Below are 13170 nucleotides of genomic sequence, written 5' to 3'. Positions count from 1 at the left end.
ACAGTATATGAAATACCGAAAGGTACAAGCGCATGCAAATTTCAATTCACATCACGTTTCTTAAAACGTACTACTTTTCATAAAAATTCGCAATCTAATTATCAGGAGCCTCTGAACATAAACTAAATTATTTTAATAATATTCATTTATAAGTTTAAAAATAGAAATAACGAAATTCACTACCGAACAAGCGCCTACGCCGGAGCACTATCCACTCATCTAAAAGTAACCGAACCGATATCCAGTCTAAATATGGATTTGCGTATACGCAGACCCTTGTAAATACTTTCGAAGTCTGCTTCGTGTCTGTTCGATCCTCCCGCGACCATGTTCTCAGCCTTATCTCCACGGAGATACCACTCACCTTACGAATAAAATCATTCCGAATGGGCTTTATGGCCGATAAATTCACTGTGTCCTTTCCAGAGTCTTTACTTTCTTTCACTAAAGGGTACATGTACATTTCCATTCAAATATCTGTGGTTTGGTGCAAAGAAGTGCCAATAACTGAGTTTTGCAAAAGCTGCTTAAACCGGTATTGAGTTCGTAAACAATTATATATTCCATATAAGAAACGACATTTTTTAATTCTATATAGAAATAATTATGATGGCACTTCTTTATATTGTGAAAATTTTTCGTGGGTATAATAAACTGGTAAAACTAATGGCTCGTTTGGACAAACTTAATCTCAAATCAATTATTCTATGAAAAATTACTGCTACTTTATTTTAGTCATTACAGACCTCAGTTTAATGAATTGATTAATTTTTGTGAAAATATGTCAATTACTTTACGTTAAGCAACGGATGTAGAACGAAGTGTAGGTGCGCGCGAAGGGTCGATAAGTTTGGAGAGAGCGTAAAGGGTGATCGCGAGGTGGCCTCTACATGACGCGTGTCCTCTCTCCAGATCCCAAACTATCTCTCCAAGGACTCTCGTAATGGAGTTGTATCAATAATATAGGGACGTAATAACTTCGGAAGCAGGGCTGCCACACCCTACCTATTAACAGCATCGCTTCCACCACAATTACAGTACGCCTTCGTAAACTCGTGGCTTGACACGATATTACTTAGAGGCTGATAAGAAATTTACATATAAGGTAGAGAAGCTCTCGCTTCGCTGAAACTGACTACCGACTGTCAGAAGTATCTATACAGACATACCATACACCCATAATTTTTTTACGCCTATCTGTTAAAGTATTTCAAGATGAATTCGGTAAGTGTGAAAGAAATGAAGGCGGCCGTGAAAAATCATGAAAAAAGAGAGTTGACAAAAAAATTGCTATAATCATGTAAAAGCTCAAGAAAAAAGTTTTAGATCATTGTATTTGAATTCATTAAATAAAATGTATTCTTATATTTTTTAGAAGATATTACTTTATTCTTTCAAGGCTTCTTAATAAGATCTATAAAGGTAGTTATACAAAACAATTAATTTTCATCTTACTTCAATTAAAGAAACTCTACACGAATATCGCATTCGATTGAGTTTGCATTTTTACATTTACAAAAAAATACTACTACGGTCAATGACTGCTGTTGTTTTTGGTGATAATTCTTATTGACTCACGATAGACGATCGAGGGATGAGCGAGTTTGTTCGATAAACAGAAGATTTACGTCGAGTAATACCTCCGGCGAATTTGAATTGTAAACAGGGTTATTCGCTCCATCTGGATTGTGTATACTGGGCTTGGATTGAAAGCTTAAAAACATTGTTGCTTCCCCTCGATTAGCCTCGCGACGGAGACCATCCGATACGTTGCGTAAGATTTTCGTTTGGAAAATTCGTTACGACTCGATAAGAATCACTTTTAATTTCATTGTTGTTATGAATGAACGCGATAATCGTTATCTGTCGGGCCACGTGTTTCTTTCATTCACTTTTATGATATCCCTGCGTTTCTCTTGTCGAGTGCTGAGCATCGTTCCTTGCAATCAATTCGATGATAAAACTTCTTTTATGGGATTGATAGAATTTTATGAATTCTTATTCAAATTGAGAAGTTTATGATTTTTGGTAGAAAAACATATGTTGATTAAAAATTTGTTTTAACATTTAACTATTGTTATATGCACGTAGCTTTCATACGTACATTACTTGATAAAATTTTATACATACAATCTCTATACGTACACACATATTTTGAATATTTGAGAGAGACAGTTGCGTTATATACAGAGGCTGATATTTAGGTCGAGTTAACAGTTCACTGACGGAGCATAGTTGTTAACGAAACGTAACGTTGAATAGATGCGGCGTATCCTCCCACGCAGGATGGCGCGCGTGCTTCAAGGTTGCTTTTAAGCTTCTTATCTCCCTCGTATCATCGCTTTAACTGCGTTTTAATAAATCTCAATTTTACTTATCAAGTTATAAAATTGTACAACGATTAAATTCAATCGATTAAAATCGTCTCCGGTTGATTCCTGAATAATAATATTATTCATTAATCTTTAAATCTACAGTCTATCACAAAAATCTTTAAAAATAAACTGATTGATTTCTGTAACGTAAGAGAAAAGAGCAAATATTTAAGCAATAATTTTGTGTATATTTTCGCAGGAATTAAACTGAACTGAAGTACGACTTACGTACAAAAAATTGTTTAGAAATAGTGTTTGTCGTACTGTTACATTAATGAGTCACGTTGCGTTACGGACGACTGAGTAATTAGAAACGGATGGAGCACAAGTTCGTAGAAGCGACGGACGCAGAAAGATCGATCGTTCTCGAACACTGATTCCATGAATCGCGTGCGTTCGGTTTAAAGAATCGCTTTCTTCGAACTTCGAAGCGACGTTCGAAACTTCTCAATACCGCTCCCATCGTTCCAGTGTGACGTTTGAAACTTCAACGAACGTGCAATACGATAGAGTACCAGTAATGAACTCTCCAGTTCTTCTATTTATTCTGTGAACGCGTTGTATGGCCTGGTATTTCAATTTCATAGCGTTTGGAGCAATGTTTTTTTTATTAGTAAGTCGTAGCTAATAATTAATCTGGAATAACGAACACTATATCATTTTGTTGTCTACGTATTTTATATACAATTTGATAGTATGAAATTTTATTAATTTACAATCTATATTACAATATTTTCTTATTATAATTATTACCTATGTATTTTGTGTGCAATTTTATTAATGTGCTCTCTGTGTAAGAATAATAGCGAATACTTTGAAGATTTATGCAAACGTTCACGTAATCATGAACTTTCATTATAAAATTCCAAGTTTCCGAGAAATTCAATCTACTTGGAAGATTCAAGAATGACACAGTCCGTGTTTAACGGGAGTTCGTATAGTTTTGGGCACGAATGGATTGTAACATACCTGAACATTGTTATATAATTTACATGTGACCTTTTTTTATTTTATAGAATTTAATTTTAAACGAGATTTTAATAGTCACATAAATATAAAAGCTAATTCTTTCAGTGATCTGAGCATTTTATTTAATAATGTATTTGTATTTAGAAGAATTATATAAAAATCTTACCAATGTACATAATCTATAAGAACACAGAAGAACGAAATGTAAATTACTATTTCTAAGGAATAAATTAAATTCTTATCTGCATTGCTGAACTTAATGTTATATTGATAAACAATAATAAATGAATAAATTTGAAAAATGAGCAAATCTGTATATTCTGCATAAAAATTCATAGTTTCACGATAATTCCTTTTTGATCAAAACAAGCGTTGGTTTTTCTGAGGAGTTTAAGTCAGCCACAAGGGGGACAGGGAATATCCCGGAAACGGGCGACTCCCTATTAGAGGGTAATACGTATTATCGATTTTGGAACGGCGCTCGGGTTATCCTGGTTCAAATCATGACAAATGTACACTAGCTTGTGCACGTGTAGGGGGATGCTTGTCTGTGGGTTCGACCGCGCCCTGGAAAAACTTTTTCCACTACTTTTACCCCATCCCAACGGCACGTATTTTGTCCGCGAACCTGACTGCCTGGATTCAAGCATTTTTTGAAATATTTAGTTTATAATTTTTTTAGTCTTTTTATTTTATGAATTCGTTGATTAGTTCGTTGGATATTAAATTTATGATTTGTATTTATGAAGGATCTAATAGAATTTCAACGCATTGTACGCAACAGATAAATTCCAGTTGACAGGATTAACAATATATGTAAAGAAATATACAAATTATAAGTATACTGCAATCTTTTATGCAAGGTAAATCATTTGTAGTAAACAACGAAAAATATACTTCAATTTCACATTGAAACTTGAATCTTGTTTATTACATTTTAATTTCTCATAAATTGAGTTTACTTTCAAAAACAGTTGGGATTAAAATATAAATTTTTTTTATTCTAAATTTGATTCGTTTTATTGAGAAAGCACTTGAGAAAGGTTTACAGGCGAGGACAGGAAATCCATGAGACAGGGTCATGATATGCGTGTCGCTTAAGAAGGTCGCTTCGAACACGTCCTCCGGTATGCAATTAAGGACGTTTATAGCTCGGAAATGAAGTATTTCCTTAATTATCATGTTTAGTGGAGCACCATTCCAGTGTGGCCACGACCGTATTCGTGCAATAAAAAAAATGTTTTTTTTTCACGTTCTTCATCTTTAATTTAAAAGTAAAATAATTATACCATCCAAAATCCGCCTTTTTTCTTGCGAACATATGCTAACGTTTGTTACAAAACATACAATGCTAAATTAAATAAAATAAGTCGTTTAGTTATATCGTCAGAGTATTTATTTTGTTCTATTTTTTTATATTCTGCATAGAAAAGTATTTGTGGTAACTGTTTGCGTTTGTACAGAGTTTAATAGTGATAGGAAAGAGATGAGTGAACACAGGATAATTGTAAACCATGATCCATTTCTGGGCCATAAGGCTGAAATAAATCATTTATATCTATGAATAAAGTAAATAAAAAATATGACTTCATTCTTCAGATATTGTAACTTCAATAAACATAACTTCTTAAACCATCATTAATGAACCAGTATTAGTAACAATAATATTAATTAACAATGTGAATTATGCTAATGATCGTTCATTTTCTCGTTTCAGCAGCAAAAATTCGTGAAGAGGACGGCCGAGGAGTTGGAGCCAGCTGGCGGCGGCGGCGCGGATGCTGGCTTCGGCGAGCCCCCAGTCAAATTGCAATGCACCCAGGCGCAGCATCAGCACCAGCAAGGTCCCGGCGGTGGAGGTGGGGGTGGGCCGCATCACGGGCACGGGCAGCATCCGTCGGGAAATGGCGCGAACTCGACGGGCGGCGGCGGCGGTGGTGGAGGCGGTGCGAACGAGGGCCTTACCAAGTTCTCCGTAGAGATCGTTCAGCAACTGGAGTTCACCACGTCTGCAGCAAACTCGCAGGCTCAGCAGATCTCGACGAACGTAACCGTGAAAGCATTAACGAACGCGTCTGTGAAGAGCGACCTGTTGAACGCGTCGTCGTCCCCGAAATCGGGGCCGGATACCCCGGCGTCCGGCAACGCGAGGCCCCAGGCTGGAAACGGGACGGTGCCCACCGGTGCAGCTACCAGTGGCGCCGGTGGCCCCACACCCGGTGGCATCGGTTGCGTCGACATCGGCAACCTGGTCGAGTGTAAACAAGAGCCGGACAACGAGTTCGTTGATCTTGAACAATGCGCAGCCGCGTTGGAGAAAGACGCGGCTGCGAATGGCGCAGGGTTCCCCGGCTTCTCCGACTTCATGGGCGACGACACGGGCGACGAGATCATCACCTCGGACGCGTTCAAGGACCTCATCTCGGAGATCTCCGACTTCCATCCGGAGTTCATGAAGGACTTCGACTTCGAGGAGAAGATCCCGGTGGACGCGTTGGCGAACAACGTCGTAGTTGCCGCCGCGGCTGCCGCCGCTGCTAATAACAATAATAACAACAACAACAGCATCGGGACGAACAATGGTCAGATTAAAATCGAGGATGACAAGGATGCGATACACCACGGGAACGCGAATAGTAACAGCGTGAACAACGGCACTGCTAATAACGGAAGTAACGTACAAGCTAACTCGAGTCCCGGCGGCCTTGGTTCTGCCCAGTATTCTCCTGCCAGATTGCCTTACTCTGGTTTGGACTTCAAGTCCGAGATGAGTCCCGCCGCGCAAACTCTCAAGCAGATGGCGGAGCAGCATCAGCACAAGAGTCAGCAGCTCAGTTTGGGTGGATTCAACCCCGGTGCCGCGGCTGCTGGAAGAGGACCTACCGCTCGTTCCCCTTATGCTGAGTTTACTCAGTTTGGTAACACGTCGGATTATCTGGGTAGTCCGGGAAGCGCCGGACCACCCGGTGGACAACCCCAGGCGACCACGGGCACCGCCTATCATAAAAACAACGGCGCCGCAGGTTTCCAAAGTCAACAGACGAACGACATGTTTGTCGGGTCGCAGACGCAATTCGCGACGGGTCTCGCGGACATGAAGAGACCGCAACCGGGCACTGGCGGCAAACCCAGCATGCTAGGACCCAGCGGAGGCTACAAGCAACCGTACTCGCCGTATGGTAGTCCAGGATCGATGCCTAATCACGGCAGTCCCGGTTACCCGCTCCCACCGAGAGGATCTCAGGGCAGTGGGCCAAACCAGACTGGCTCCCAGGGACCTTTCACTAGCTCCACGCCACCCAGGCCTCCTTCTGGACCCGGCACATCCACCTTGCAGATCAACCAGGCGCAGCAGCTTCATATTAACAACCCTGGCCATCAGATTCAGGTAGGTGAAACAGATTTTTCGTTTGACCCAATCTGCAAATGGTGCAGATTCTCGGAGTTGTCTCATGATTTGATATCCCCAGTAGTGAAATTGTTCGTGCATATAACATAGAGAAAGTTCCAGGAATCACTGTATTACGAATTAAAATATAGGAATTGAGATCTTTGGGGAAAGAAGTATCGATTAAAAAGTTATTCTTAATAACTCACACACTATTTTTTTATTCAAGAGAGACAACATTACACAATGTTTATAAATTCTAAACTAGAGAAAGAGTGATTGTAAAGAAGAATCAGGTTGACATCGCGTGCGAGTCAGCCGGGGCCATGATATCTGTTGCGTCGCGACGACGCGTCTATTTTTGTCGACTGGTAGCGGCGGGTGGCGACGCCAGCGAAGGGGCGTACTACCGGTGGCGGTATCGGTGTTAGTAGTTGAGAAAACGTAAAGGGGGATGTTGGCGTCACGAGGGCGCCGCGAGGCGCAACAAGTAGTCAGTCCCCTCCAACGTTCTCTTTATAAATTTTCCCTCTCGCTGCTCGCTCCCCTACTATCGTAACGCGCGTGGGTGGGGAAGGGTTGGGTGCACGGCGTGCGCAGCCGGCGTCGCGACGCCGCCACCGTCTGCTCGATTTAACCTGCGTCTCTGCAATCCGCGTCAATACGCCACGGTACTCGTGAGGCGGCACTCGTACGTTACCAGCCCTTGTTTATTGTCTGACTGCGGATTTTTATGCAAAATGGAAATTAATTATAGGAAATGCGTTTTTCTAAGGCACATAAACTTTTGGGATTGACTGTATAGCCAATACATCCTTAACATAGATATTTTGAGTAGACGATTGTCTTGTTATTTTTAGAATTGTATTTCGCTAAGTATTTTTTGTATAAAGTTTAGATACAAGTCGTATAATTTTCAAACCAATTGCTTATCTATTATTATATACATCGTATATACATATAATTAACCTAACGCAATCATTTGAAATACATTTGCATACAAGCTACTTATCTTTGTCTGCAAGCGTCCGCTCGAGTGGACGCGTTGAAAATTTCCAAACAACTATTTATCTACTGGAGATTGTAGAATTTCCATATCTCGACACCGAAAACCGTTTTTTCCCATAGTTTTTTCCGGTCTGTGTATCAATCCGGGCCGACGTACTTTTAATCGACCGCTTATCGTCCACGGAAGTTCGAAAAGGTGCCGAAACCTCGTTATCGTCGCATGCCTTGGCGCTCTTGAATTATAACGATCCCTACTTTTACAAACTGGTAATGACTTAAACATTTGAGTGAGCATATAGGTCAAATGGTTCTTTTGGTTTCCGAGAAATTCTATTCTAAGTTGAAAATACTATTTTTTTTTTTACACAATGCCTTGAATTTTTAAAAATAAAGATGTTAAAAAACGCTTTAAGCTGTAAGAGTGTTCTCCATATGAGGCGCGTTAATAAGCGGACACTCGCGTATTACCGGAAATTGACCGCTCGCGCACGCGCCTCCTGCTCGGGTTCATAGGTTACGTAAACCTTCGATCGCGTGCGTATACGTATGCGACGCATGAGATGTCATTGATACTATATTTAGAACAGCGATACCTTCCTTCGATTTTTTCTTTTTATTTATAACGCGTCGTTGCCATTTTTTCAAAAAGAAATCAATACTAGTAATCCTTGCTTTTCCATTATACAGGATGAATCAGTAAAAATTTAAAATTATCTAATGGTGACTGATTCTGTTTTGTAAACCACCAGGAACATATTTTAATGATTTATTTAATTATTAAATTGAACGGTTAATCATTTAGCCGTCAAAAGACAATAGGAAGTATTTTGGAAATTTATCTTAAGGAATGTCTTATCTCATCTTTTTCCCAAAGATTAATCGCGGGCGGGAAATGCTTTCGTTTTCTTCAAAGTAAGATTTCTATCTGACCGAGGGTTACCGATCGACCGTTCGACGCATGAAAATAAATCGGCTGGCGACCCAGCTAACCTATGCTAATCGATCTGTAGTTTAATTGACGAAATATTCAAATCGTCAGCCGTTCCCAAATTCAAACGACGCCACCGCGCATTCAGATGATAATGACCGCGAGCTTGAAACGTGGGCCACCTTTTCCCGGTTCTGATTTCGTCGGAGATACCGTTTCTGAACGCGTCGAAGGGTTATCGATCGTCCCGGATCGTCGATCTACATGCGCAGCGAACAAGGACGCGTTTCCTTTCCGAGTGACCTTCATCTTGACCCCTCGCGACATCTGCTTTCAAGTTAAATATAAATTGCTTCGGATTACATATTATTGTCCCGCGGACAGGAAGCTCGACCTCTCGAACTTGACCTTTGAACGATAACAGTCTCGCCAGAGGTGTAAACCAGTTTCGGCTTTGTCGCTCATTCTTATTGTATTGCGTCTAGCATAGACGAATTAATTATACAGGGTAGGCCGGAAATCGTAGTACAATCGGGCAGGGAGTGATTCTACGTGAAAAAAGAAGAAAATATTTTGGTATAACATTCTTTCATCCGGAGCTCCGTTTTCATGAAAATCTGTGCACTCTGTTCTTGATATTTTGTATATATTTATACATTATATGTATCTCCCATAAGTGCATAAAATCTACAATCAAATAATAGCATTGTGCTTGTTGCATCTGGTAATCACTTGAATTTTATTGTTTCTGCAATAATTTAAATCTCACTAAAAGAAAGGGTTTTACATACGAACAGGACAAAGTGTTGTGTCGTAGTCGACTTCAATATCAAAATATGTATTTAACAAGAAGTTCTAAGATTTCGCTTAGCAAGCATGGCTACGTTCCAGGAAGATGCATCTCGCTTTCCCAAGCGTGTCCAAGGCTTTAGCGGCCTGAGACTAGTGTTACAGTAGGATATAGGAGAAAAATACATAGTATTTAGCCATGTGATGTAACAGTATCACATGGCCAGTGACTGTAGTATGCTTTCCTCATATGCCTGGCAAATCTGATTGTGACATAATGGCTGTATTAAGGCTGCGTGTAGTGATTTCTTCTAAGACAATGAGAATATCTCTTATTAATTCTTTATTTGAATGTATTATGTACATATACACGTGTATATCTTTATATATATTCTGAAGTATATTTTGTAGAGGATAAGAGTTTTAAACTGTTCAATGCGAGGGATTTAGTTTAAGACTTAATCGACACATGCTCTATCATATTTACATTCATCTTCTCTGTGTTATCTTAATCCGGTGAGAAAACTATTAAACGATTAAGAAAGTCGAGTAATCGACAAAGAATTGAGTACTCGAGAACCGGGGCTTCGGAAGGTGTGCATTCCAGTAGCGAAGGTGTGTGGTGCATACCGCGCTGAAATCGATACCCGCGTCCCTCGGTTCGTAACCTACATACATCGTGTGTGTCGCGGCGCGTACAGTCGCCGGCAAAAACGTCGCCCATTGTCTCCCGCGCTTGGCCGCCCATTCTTCCGAATCGACTACGGCCACGCTATCTGTCGTGCGCGAGCAAGCCACCGGATTCGATTTTTCCTCTCGCCGTGCCGCCGCTTCCATTTTGAGGCCCCGATACCATTCCAAATGCCGCACTCTCTGTTCACAGTTCTTACTGTTTTCCTCTTTGTTTAAATACAGGCTACTCTCGTTTAATGGACAAATAGATACGTATCCGGTAGTTTCATCCGGGTTTTTCAAATGTATTTTCTATTTCTCATTTTTGATGTTTAAAGAAGACTTTTGCACGTGGAAACGAATCAATCTAACAATACTAAAAAGAATTCATGAGAATGTTCACTTATACCCAGATATTTAAAGCGAAGATTACGCTAGCATATTTAGACAATTCCTGTTTCAATCGTTTTCAAATTTCTGAACTTTTAACGTTTGTTGACATTCTCCCGTAGGCATTTTAACAAAAAATGGGGTAAACTGATTTTATTTGCAGTCGGGGCGCGAACTTTAAGCTCCGTATTGATTACGCGGCTGCGTGTAAGCGCGCACACACGAGTCCCCCCATTCATTACACGTTTTATACGGCGCGGTATAAATCACGCATGGACCGTTTTAATTTTTGCCCGCCTCGCAATGACAGCAGTTTTTTCGCCCCCATCCCATCGATCGTATATTTGCATGTAAAACACGACGGACATACAGCGTGGCGCATAAATATTAACCGTAAGCAAACTGCGCGTCTCATCGAGCTTCAGAAACTTTGCTAATTCTTCTGAGGCTTCTTGATAAGTGATAAAATGTTCATCGACAAACGCAGAATTGAAATTTTTTTCTACAACTATTGGAATTTCGTGCTTTTGTGCCTTCCAAGACATTTCTATGTTTAATCGAATTGCTAATTGAAGTCACGTATTATGACTGTTTCTCGAGGTTTAACAATATTTATAAATTTATACAGTGAAACGAAACTGTCCGAAGACCGGAACGAAGAATCTGAAATCAGCATCTAAATCGTGTAGCAATATTTAAAGACACGTTATCAGTTGTCATCTCGTATAAGCGGTCAAAGTCCACATCCTCGTCCTTTCCACAAAACGCGTAACTCTTATCGCACTTCCAATCAGAGATTCGAAAACATTCAACTATTCCTGGTGGCGGTCTTATCGATAACTGAAGGGAGACAATGGGCCGAGGAACTGGGCGACGCGGAATAGTTCCGGCATTGAATATCGTCACGGGCCCGCCAGAATCCGGTTGACTTGCTAATTTTAACTCGACCGTGACATCGCTTGTACGCGGTTTCCTCCGTTGCGATTCTCTGCTCGCGGCGTTCGTTACGACGCGCGCACACAACGAGCCTCGTTTTTAAAAAAAGAAAGAGGAACGAAACGGGTTAATTAAACCGGGCGGGTTAATTATCGCGATGTATCGCTGGTTAATGTGGCCCTGGCGCGGACTTTTGGCGCGATTCGAGCCGAGCTGGCGAGAAATGTAATTGGAGCGGGCGCTGGCCCGACAATTGTAATTAATCGAGGTAATACAAACCACGCGACGATCCGTTATCGACGGCTACGTACACCCCTGTTCAGAGGCCTTAAGACTATGGAAATTCGTTTAATAATTTCTGTAATAATTAATATGATATTTCATATAATGATTGATATGGTAATTGATGTAGTAATTAGTGCAACAATTGATTCAATCATTTTCACAATAATTGATACGTTATTAGCTCATTTATTAATTGATATAAAATTGAACTGAGGTTATTTCTAAAGCTATAAGCGACATGTTTTCGGGAATAATCTATCCAGATGCAACTTAGGGACTTAGGAATCAAACATCCAGCCATAACTGTAGAATGACGCCGCAAGCTCAGAGATCCGAACGTTCCTTAGATGACGAGAGCTTATTTTTGGTCGAAACCGCGGCTAATAATGACCAGTTCGGGGAACTATCAGCCTTCTGGAACTCATAACTATGTATTTAATATAGACTGTACAAATATTGCTTTTGTAAATAGTAATCATGTGTCCACATCGTGTCTGCCATATTAATAAATCTCTTAGAACGCTTTTCTTTTATCTCGCTTTGACAATTAATACACACGAATATCTTTAGTCATGTAATAATAATTCTGAGTTCAGATATAATTTGTTAATATAATATAGTAAATAATTACCAGCTAATTGTGCATCTCTCAGTATGCTTCTTGATTAATTTTGTATTATTGTTTGTATTGGAATACTTATAAATTTAACAATTTGTTCGTTCTTGAATAACAAACTAGAGCAAAAGTGTTTGGCGTCAATATGAACATTAGTATCAATGTTTGATTACTATACAATGCATATAGAGTTGATTTTAAGTCTCGTGACGTCTCGTACGTCCTCAGCGACTTGCAGATGTTGCGGCGCGGAGATCTCTCATCTGCTCGTTCGATCCACGTTTCTTTCTACGGGCCGAAGATGGCTCGCCTCTAAAGATAGAGATACGGTTTGTTCTACACGCGTTTCGTATTATACCGCCATTATCGATAAACCAGCCGCGGTATTTTTGGCCCGCGAAAGTCTCTTCTCTTCGCTCTTGTCGATGAAATTTTCCTACCCCTGTGCGTGGAAGGATATGAAACACGCCCTGAGGAAGAAGGGAACCTTAACAGGCTTCTAAGAAAGTGCTTACAAATAGCCGTGCTTGGATCCATCGTGTTTATTGAAGTTATTTTTATATAAATTTTTAGTGATTGGGTCTTCTTAATAATGTATGTTATACATTATTTGTTTAATTTAATTGAACAATAATAGATTATACATATTGTAGCCTGAACTTTGTGCTTCATTTGTGATAATCCTTGGGGACCAAAAGTATACTTCAAATTATATTCAGTTTTAATGAAGGATTTATTCTCCTACGCAGTTACATTTCTGTATTACTGGAACAATATTACATTATAATCTTCATATTGCTAGGTCATATTGTAG

At 40.0% G+C, this 13170-nt stretch overlaps 1 protein-coding gene across 2 annotated transcripts in view; it reads left to right on the top strand.

The window, feature by feature from the left end:
- The window catches only part of LOC108628483 (neurogenic protein mastermind), an 80927-nt gene that overhangs the window by 18170 nt on the left and 49587 nt on the right, over positions 1 to 13170 (top strand). Inside the window, exon 2 of one of the 2 annotated variants that reach the window (XM_018030441.2) lies at positions 5065 to 6732. In XM_018030441.2, coding sequence (XP_017885930.1) covers positions 5065 to 6732 — 1668 coding nt within the window. Of the gene's footprint in view, positions 1 to 5061; positions 6733 to 13170 lie in introns of both variants that reach the window. The other variant, XM_018030439.2, reaches the window with a different exon arrangement.

This window comes from Ceratina calcarata, unplaced genomic scaffold (genome assembly GCF_001652005.2).
Source record: "Ceratina calcarata isolate Rehan_Ccalc_2016 unplaced genomic scaffold, ASM165200v1 scaffold525.2, whole genome shotgun sequence".
NCBI classification, from domain to species: Eukaryota; Metazoa; Arthropoda; class Insecta; order Hymenoptera; family Apidae; genus Ceratina; species Ceratina calcarata.
Note: the sequence above shows the minus strand (reverse complement) of the source record. Positions and strands in the feature narration are given on the sequence as shown.